This window comes from Penaeus vannamei, chromosome 15, assembly GCF_042767895.1.
Source record: "Penaeus vannamei isolate JL-2024 chromosome 15, ASM4276789v1, whole genome shotgun sequence".
In the NCBI taxonomy this organism is placed as follows: domain Eukaryota; kingdom Metazoa; phylum Arthropoda; class Malacostraca; order Decapoda; family Penaeidae; genus Penaeus; species Penaeus vannamei.
The window spans coordinates 15,045,682-15,055,681 of NC_091563.1; the positions used below are offsets into that span (position 1 = coordinate 15,045,682).

The 10,000-nt window shown below is 41.0% G+C and overlaps 1 protein-coding gene across 2 annotated transcripts in view; it reads left to right on the plus strand.

The window, feature by feature from the left end:
• The window catches only part of cysu (Curly Su), a 30,924-nt gene that overhangs the window by 11,583 nt on the left and 9,341 nt on the right, over positions 1-10,000 (plus strand). For both annotated transcript variants that reach the window (XM_027353523.2, XM_070130472.1), the window contains exons 7-12: positions 794-970; positions 1,359-1,437; positions 1,745-1,890; positions 4,200-4,327; positions 4,942-5,055; positions 6,282-6,414. In XM_027353523.2, the coding sequence (XP_027209324.2) occupies positions 794-970; positions 1,359-1,437; positions 1,745-1,890; positions 4,200-4,327; positions 4,942-5,055; positions 6,282-6,414 (777 nt within the window). The remainder of the gene's footprint in view (positions 1-793; positions 971-1,358; positions 1,438-1,744; positions 1,891-4,199; positions 4,328-4,941; positions 5,056-6,281; positions 6,415-10,000) is intronic.

Here is a 10,000-nt window from a genome sequence, read left to right on the forward strand (position 1 = left end):
CAACTATCAAGCTCTTAAAACCTTCCTTCCGCAAAAAAAAATGTAATATGTAATATGTAAAAAGTAATATTCCTGTCACAAAAGATGTACGCTATGATTTACCTTCCGGCAAAGGGTATATGCCTCCTGTCATATCGTTATAACATATGAACTTAAAACATTGTTCTCGCAGAAAATGATAGTAATGTCACAATCATACTCTATTTATATCCCGGATGTCATTTCTGTAATCTTATCATGACCTTCCTTTCCACAAAAATAATGATAATAATAATAATAACAGTTATAATTACTATTATCATTATCATATCATAATCCTACCAAATTCCTGTCACAAAAGATAAACACGAATCTTACCATAACAAATGCACAAATACAACCTAATCTCAGTACAACATAGGAACCTTCAACCTTCCTTCCGCAAAAAAAAGAATTATAGTGAATAAGAATGACAATAAATAAATTAAAAATAATGATAAATAAATAAAAATAATAATAATAAATAAATTAAATAATAATGATAAATAAATAAATAAATAATAATAAATAAATAAAAATAATAATAATAATAAATAAATAAAAATAACAATAAATAAATAAAAAACAATAATAATAAATAATTAAAGATAATAATAATAAAGAAAAAAATAATAATAATAAAGAAAAAAATAATAACAATAAATAAAAAGAATAATGATAAATGAAAACTGTCACGAAATATGTACACGGATACCCTGTGACAAAAGGTACGCCTCCCCTTTAATTTCATTGTGACATATTACCGTGTTGACAGATCCCCTGACGAGGAACGAGCCCGAGGTGTGCTGCCACCCTCCTCCAGGAGTCCCCAAAGACCCTCACTGCCTGGAGATTACTATACCGAAGGACGACAGATTTTACAAGCTGTATGGGCAATCTTGCCTTGAGTTCGTGAGAGCTTTTTCGGGCGTCAGGCAAGATTGCAAGTTAGGTAGGACTCTGGGATTTTATATTTTTTTAGCTTTTCTTTTTCTTTATTTTATCTTTGTGTGTGTGTGTGTGTGTGTGTGTGTGTGTGTGTGTGTGTGTGTGTGTGTGTGTGTGTGTGTGTGTGTTTATGCACGTATGCGTTTATGCGTGTATGTGTATGTATGTGTGTGTGTATGTTTATGCATGTATGTGTGTATGTCTGTACGTATGTATGTATGTGTGTGTTTTCTTGGCATATATATCACTTTGGTCTAATGGATGAATGGCTTGTTAAGTGAATGAATTAATGAATGAATAAGAAAATGAATGAAAAAAATGGATGGGCAGATGGACGGATGCGTACACGTTTATGAATAATAAAATAAAACTGTTCACGGCATATATCCCAGGTCCTCGCGCACCCTTCAATATCCTTGCTGGGGTGATTGACGTCAACACGGTCTATGGCAGCACTGACAAACACGCGAGGTTGGTATCCCTGCTTTTGCTGTGAAGGGAAGGGTGTTGTGGCGTTTGATTTCCCTTTGATTTTCTTAAATTTTTCAGGATTAAATTGGGTCTAAAAAGGTTTGTTGTACTGAGTTTTGATAAAGCTATGATAGGAATTATAATGAAATAAGAGTTAAAAAGTTCGTAGTGTTCCTACTTTTTCAAATTGTTAGTCCCACAAAACGACTAAATTGATAATGAAATATGTAAAAAAAAATAATAATAATAAATAAACAATAAAAAGGAGGGGGGATCTTGCCACTCAATAATCCACACACTCCTGCAGGTCTCTGCGGTCGTTCAGGGGCGGGGAAATGAGAATGAACAACGCCTTCGCATCCTTGGGCCTCCGTGCACTCTTGCCGCAGAAACTCGACGTGCCTGACGAAGGATGTACAAGGACTTCTCCGCATCAGTATTGTTTCGACGCCGGTTAGTTAATATAAAGATGGCGACTGAGCACCTGTTGTGATCTGTGTGATAGTGTGTTCTGTGGAAGAGTAATGTGTTATGGTTGCCGGACATGCGTGTTTATATATTTGCATCTTAATCCATCTTTTTGAATCTATACATATATCTGTTTCTTTTTGAGAAAAATTATCACAGAGCTGTACCAGGAAATAAGATTAAATAAGTTCTTTAGGTCACACCAATTTTATTTGTTGCCTCTCAGATTCGCCGCTTCATTCTTTCCCCATAAAGCCGGACCAAAGATCACTACAAGTTTTACTTTCGCAAACATTTCGCAAACATGCTGCCGGAAACCAATCATAGAGTTTCTTTGTAGTCACATGCAAATTCTAATTTAGTTTAGAGTTTAGTTGTAGAGTAGTTTATAGAGCATATTGTAGAGCAGATTGATGTTTTCTTTGTCAAGCTGAAAGTTTGCATGCCACAGAAGACAACAAAATACCTGTGGAAAAGGACCCTTGATTTTTTTTATTTTTTTTTTTTTTGGGGGGGGGGTTACTGGATTATCAAACTTTGGACTGACATCACACAAAACAAAGATTACAGTAGTAAATGCAGCACACGTAAATTCAGTCAAAAACAACTTACTTTATTCGGAAATGTAGTAATAGATCAAAGGACGGGATTCATTACATAAAACGTGCCATGGAAAGCTGAAAACTTGAATAAACCTGTTATTCTTTATGTTTTGAATGTCCTATGTCTTCACCCCAGACTTCTTGTATTCTCTTTTCCTTTTTTGCGCCCTTTCGCTCCCTTTTTTCTGCAATATATCCCAGAAGCAACAAAGAGACTTAGTGTGGCGTTACCATTATTGTGATGGCCGTTATGGTAAGAGAGAGAGAGAGAGAGAGAGAGAGAGAGAGAGAGAGAGAGAGAGAGAGAGAGAGAGAGAGAGAGAGAGAGAGAGAGAGAGAGGGGGAGAGGGAGAAGGGGGGAAGGAAGGAGGGGAGGAGGGAGGGAGGGAGAGAGAGAGAGAGAGAGAGAGAGAGAGAGAGAGAGAGAGAGAGAGAGAGAGAGAGAGAGAGAGAGAGAGAGAGAGAGAGAGAGAGAGAGAGAAGGGGGAAGGAAGGAGGGAGAGAGAGAGAGAGAGAGAGAGAGAGAAGCATTGTGCGTGGAAGGTCTCGTCGGTCGAGAACGGGTGGTCAAACACAACCCGACGACGTTCTTAGGGGTCAGAGCCTCGGAAATACCAGCTGGAAAAAGAACAGGAAGCGTTGTTTTGCGGAAGAGCTGGAGGAGGGATGAAGCCTTTCATGGGAGAACATGGTTTCCGCTGAATAGCATTATGGGTCTCTGGCGGTTCGCTGGTCACAAACACGACTACGATGACTAAGATTTTAGTTTCTTTATAGATGGTATGGTGTTTGTAAGGAGTGATTTACTGACTTTATATAAACAGGCCTTTCAAGAGACGTAAGAGTAAGATATGGTATTGTGCGAAATGCTGCACAGAAATATACACACACCAATTTCAGATACATGAAGGCTCATCCATGGGTTAGTCCTTATCGCAAATCCAACAAAATTACGTAAGTAGTTGGAGTGATATCAGCTGATTGCTAAAAGAAATAGATTGTTGTTCACTTCGGAAAGACGATTTTTCTCGACTTGCCAACGATCATTTATCAATAAGGTGATATTCATTCTTTTTTCTGGGATGCAATCCCGTAAATCAGAATTCAGTGGTTTGTTAATTAAACGGACAGGAGCAAAAAACAATAGAAATTATGCAAAATTGCAAAATAGAAATTATGGACGGGAATGAGAGGGAGAAAAGAGTTAAGAGTGGACGGAAAAATACCAGGGAAAAATACCAGAAGATACCAAATGGCGTTTTGCAAAGACAGGAGAAGGAGCGAGAAGATCTTTGTCGTTAATTGGGTCACGAGTCGATTTATCTTTGCTTCATCCAGACCTTTCTGCCTCGGGTCACTGGTTCTCAAAACGCCCGTGTCCCTTATTATTAGATTTAAAGATTTAAGATCTAGTTTCAATTCCATTTGTTACAATGGATGATATTCTTTGCTGTGGCATATTGTCTGTTTTATTTTGCTTCTAAATCTCTCCCTGTGGGCAAGGAATAGCCGGAGTTACCATCCACTGGCAGCGCGCAGGATCGAACACAGGTCAGCACGATTGCAAGACCAGTCACTAGTCACTCCTACTTTTTTCAATTTCCTCACTCTAATCACTTCTACGTTTCCAATCCATCTACTCCAATCCTTTCTACCTGCCAATCTCCTTCCTCTAATCCTTCGTTCCCACAGGAGAGATTCGGGTCAACGAACAGCTAATCCTGACCACCATGCACACCCTTTGGTTCAGAGAGCACAATCGCGTGGCGGGTCGATTGGCGAATCTCAACCCTCACTGGGACGACGAGACACTCTACCAGGTAAAGATAATTTTTTGTGAATATACACAAGCGATAGGATACGAAAAGGAAGGACGAATATTGATAAATTTGACTGATATGATTCGGTTGGATATGATACGAAGAGAAATGACAAATTTATTTATAAATTGCTTCTCTTCCCATTCTGTCTTTCTCTCTTCCTTCCTCCCTATTTCTTTCGTCTTCTTTCTTTCCTCTTCTTTTTTATACGTATTTGTATATCAAGAAATGACAAATATATCTGAATTGCTTCCTTCCCCATTCTTTCTTTCTCTCTTCCTTCCTCTCCCTTTCTTTCCTCTTCTTTATATATATTGCATATCAAGAGAAATGACAAATACATATGAATAAATACAAATATATATAAAACAGCAAATGCTATAAATTGAATCACATGTGTTAAAATAATCATGACAAACGTTCGCCCACACATCCGCATCAACGTTTATAACAAACATTTCAAGTGTTTATGCAACATCCGCTCCCAAAATCTTAGCCATGCTTGCACCTCCTACCACTGTTTTTGGATAATATCACGAAACCTACAATGCTTGCAAATGCTCCGCCCACCTGTGTATTGATGTCTCCCCCCCCCCACCCCCCCCCCCCCATAGGAAGCCCGGCGCATCATCATTGCTGAAGTCCAACACATCACTTTTAACGAGTTCCTTCCTCTGCTGTTGGGGAAGGAAGTCATGGCTGAATATGGACTTCTTCCTGAGAAAGAGGTAAGATGAGTGGGGAAGGGGAAGCAGAGAGAGAGAGAGAGAGAGAGAGATAGAGAGAGAAAGAGAGTAGGGAGGAGAGAAAAGAGTAGGCGTGGGAAGGATGAGAGAGAATGAGAGAGAGAGTAGGGAGAGTAGAGAAAGTGACCGAGAAAGAGAGTAAGGAGGAGAGAGGAGAAGAGTGAGAGTAGGGAGGAGGGGAGAGGTGAGAGGGATAGGAGGGATAGAAAATAAAAAGGGAGAGAAAGAGAGATACAGTAAGGAGAGGAGAGAGAAAGATAGTTTTCAAAAAGGGCTGAGAGAAAGAGAGAGTAAATAGAGGAGAGAGAAACGGAGGGGCGAGAAGAGAACGAGAACGAGAAAGGGCGAGATTAGGAGTAATTAGAGAGAGAAAAGAGAGGTGAGAAAGGGAGAGAGTAAGAATTGAATAGGAAGGGGAGATAATATAAAGGGAGGCCGAAAGGATGGGAAAGAAAGAGATAGTAAGGAAGGGAGATAGAAAGAATGGAGAGGGAAGAAAAATAGAGAGAGAGTAGGGAGGGGAGAGATAAAGAGAGTGAGTAAAGAGGGAAGAGAGAAAGAAAGAGGAGAGAGGGGAGAGAGTAAGGAGGGAAGAGAAAGGGAAAGAGAAGAGAGAGTGAAAAGGGGAGGTATAGATGGAGAAAGAGGAAGAGTAGACAAATAGGGGAGAGGGGAATATGAGTAAAATAAGACAGAGGGGGTAGAAGGAGAGAGAATGAAGAATGAGAAAGGGAGGGAGAATGAAGAGAGAATGAGAAAGAGAAAGGGGAGGAGATGGAAAGAGAGGGGCGGGAAGGAGAGAAAGGAGAATATAGGAGAGGGGAATAAGTGAAAAGGGAAAAAATCAGCGTTCCTGTATGCGTCTTTGTGCTTGTGTATGTTTGTTTGTGTTTGTTTGTGCTTGTGTATGCGTTTGCGTTTGTTTGTGTATCTGTGCATGTGTCTTCGGGCAAAACGTGAGCCCAAAAGACACATATCCTAAAAGAGAAATTTGAGTACAAAGAAAATCGATGATTTTATGAATACAGATATTGATACTTCAAACAATAATCTCAACACCAATGGAATAATGGGATCTCCACATCAAAAAAAAGATGCTAACAACTCATTAATCCACTTATCCACCCCTTTTTCTTTTATTTACTTAATCTCTTTCTTCATTCATCTCTTTCTCAATATACTACCTCCCCCCCTCCCTTTCCCCTCAGGGTTATTACCACGGCTATGACCCCACGGAGGACCCCAGCATGACAGCGGGGTTCGTCAGCGCCGCCTACAGGTTCGGCCACTCCCTTCTGCCTTCGACGGTCGAGCGGTGGAGCCCCTCGCATACCATCATAGGTGGGTGGTTGGGGGGTTGAATAGGGTGGGTGGGTGGGGGTGTGTGAGTGGGTGGGAGGTGGGTAGAGGGGGGGGGGGGGGGGGGTGGGGGTGTGTGAGTGGGTGGGAGGTGAGTAGAGGGGGTGTGAGTGGGTGGGAGGTGGGTAGATGGGGGTGAGTAGGGTGGGAGATGGGTAGTGGGGGGGGTAAGTGGGTGGGATATGGGTAGAGGGGGGGTGAGTGGGTGTGAGGTGGGTAGAGGGGGGGGTGAGTGGGTGCGAGATGGGTAGAGGGAGGTGTGAGTGGGTGGGAGGTGGGTAGATGGGGGTGAGTATCGTGGGAGATGAGTAGAGGGGGAGGGGGTGAGTGAGTGGGAGATGGGTAGAGGGAGGTGTGAGTGGGTGGGAGGTGGGGTGAGTGGGTGGTAGGTCGGTAGAAGGGGGATTGAGTGGATGGGAGGTGGGTGGGAGGGGGTGAGTGGGTGGGAGGTGAGTAGAGGGGGTGTGAGTAGGTGGGACGTGGGTAGAGGGGGGGGGTGAGTGGGTGGGAGGTGGGTAGAGGGGGATAAGTAGGGCGGGTGGTGGGTAGAGGGGGGTGAGTAGGGCGGGAGGTGGGTAGAGGGGGGGTGAGTGGGTGGGAGGTGGGTAGAGGGGGGTGAGTGGGTGGGAGGTGGGAACATGGGGGTGTGAGTGGGTGGGAGGTGGGTAGAGGGGGGTGAGTGAGTGGGAGGTGGGTAGAGGGGGGTGTGAGTGGGTGGGAGATGGGTAGAGGGGGATGAGTGGGTGGAAGGTGGGGTAGAGGGGGGGTGAGTGGGTGGGAGGTTGGTAGAGGGGTGGGAGTGGGTGGGAGGTGGGTAGAGGGGGTGTGAGTGGGTGGGAGGTGGGTAGAGGGGGGTGAGTGGGTGGGAGGTGGGTAGAGGGGGGTGAGTGGGTGGGAGGTGGGTAGAGGGGTGTGAGTGGGGTGGGAGGTGAGTAGAGGGGGGTGAGTGGGTGGGAGGTGGGTAGAGGGGGGTGAGTGGGTGGGAGGTGGGTAGAGGGGGGTGAGTGGGTGGGAGGTGGGTAGAGGGGGTTGAGTGGGTGGAAAGTGGGTAGAGGGGGGTGAATAGGTGGGAGGTGGGTAGAGGGGGGGTGTGAGTGGGTGGGAGGTGGGTAGAGGGGGGGTGAGTGGGTGGGAGGTGGGTAGAGGAGGGTGAGTGGGTGGGAGGTGGAAAGAGGGGGTGTGAGTGGGTGGGAGGTGGGTAGAGGGGGGTTAGTGGGTGGGAGGTGGGTAGAGGGGGGTGAGTGGGTGGGAGGTGGGTAGAGGGAGGGTGAGTGGGTGGGAGGTGGAAAGAGGGGGTGTGAATGGGTGGGAGGTGGGTAGAGGGGGGTGAGTGGGTGGGAGGTGGGTAGAGGGGGTGAGTGGGTGGGAGGTGGGTGGGTGGGAATTGGGGTTGGAGGTGGTAGGGAGGTGGGTGGGGGGTTGAGTGGGTGGGAGGGGGGTAGAGGGGTGTAAGTGGGTGGGAGGTGGGTAGAGGCGAGGGTGAGTGGATGGGAGGCGGCAGGAAGGTGGGTTGAGTAGGGTGGGTGGGTGGGGGGTTGAGTGGGTGGGAGGTGGGTAGAGGGGGGGTGAGTGGCAGGGAGGTGGGTGGGTGGGGGTTAGAGGTAGTGGGGGGTGATGGGGTTGAGTGAGAGGTTGTTGACTGATGGATAGGTAGGAAATAATGATAATTATAATAGTATAATAATAGTAGTAATTGTTATGTGGTAGGAATTTTGATAATTATAACAGTATGATAATAGTAGTAATAGTAATAGTAATCATAATGGTAATGAGGATAATTATAATACTGCTACTAATAAGATGATAATAGTAATAATACTAATAATAACAATGATGATAATGATGACAATGATAATAATGAGTATTATGATAATAATGATAATGATAATAATGATAATGATAATAATTTAATAATAATGATAATGATAAAAAATTATAATAATAATGATAATAATAATAATAATGATAATAATAATGATAATAATAATAATAATGATAATGATAATAATAATAATAATAATAATAATAATAATAATAATAATAATAATAATAATAATAATAATAATAATAATAATAATAATAATAACAATAACAATAATAATAATAATAATAATAATAATAATAATGATAATAATAATAATAATAATAATGATAATGATAATGATAATGATAATGATAATGGTAATAATAAAAGTAATGATAATAATGGTAATAATAATGATAATGACAGCAATCAAACAAGAACACAGGCGACGGATTATCCTTAATAGAGATAAGACGAATCAAGACAAATCTATTTTCAAGGAAAATTCAATGTAAAAGTGACATTCTTACAGACACCCAGAGACTCCATCATATAATACCTTTTTCTGAATAAAATGTCTTACAGAAAAGTATTTGATGCCTTTTGAGATGTGTGTTTAAGCCTTTCAATAAGGATTGTTCTTTCCGTTGCATTTCATTGGGTTTATAAAAACTTTTTTTTGGAATGCGTTGTTGTTGTTGTTGCTGTTGTTGATGTTGTTGTTGTTGTTGCCGTTGTTGATGTTGTTGATGTTGTTGATGTTGTTGTTGTAGTTGTTGTTGTTAATGTTGTTATTGTTGTTGTTGTTATCATTTTTCGTGGTAATTATTGATGTCATTAGCATAATGAGTTTGAGGATGGCGAGAATAATCATTATAATGAGGATGATCATGATAAAGATGTTTATATTGATGATGACCGGAATTGTCATCAGTGTTATCATAATTACCATTGTTATTATCATTTTTGTTATTAGCATTTATTATTATCATTATCATTATCATCATCCCCCTCATTATGATGATGATGATGATGATGATGATGATGATGATGATGATGATGATGATGATTATAATTATTAATTATCATTATCATTACTATTATTAATTATCATTATTATTATTATTAATTATCTTTATTATCATTATTATTGTTATCATTAGTTTGATCATTATCACTAACATTATCGTTATTATTATCATTATTACTATTATTAGTATTAGTATTAGTATTAGTATTATTATCATTATCATTATCATTTTTATTATCATTATTATTATCATTATTATCATTATTATTATTATTATTATTAATTATCATTATTATTGTTATCCTTTGTTTGATCAATATCACTATCATTGTCATTATCATTATCATTATCACTGTCATCACCATCATTAATATCATCATCATTGTCATCTTCATTACCCACCACTACCATTATCACTGTCATAAACACCATAACTATCACCATTTTCATTATCATATTCATCGATCATTTCAGCATATACTCACTATACTCATCACCAATTTGGTTATTGTTCTTGTCACCATCATCATCACCATCCCTATTATCCTTCTCGTTTTGAGTATGACCATTTTGCCATTAATGCAATTTTCTAGCCTCCAGAAAGATTGCAAAAAATGAAACCCTTTCTGTCTTTTACTTCTAGCAATTACTCTCTGATTGTGTTAATGTTTGTTTTCGGTGTGTTATTATGTATTCAAATTCGTCTGCTTGTTATGGGAAAGTTTTTGGAGAAG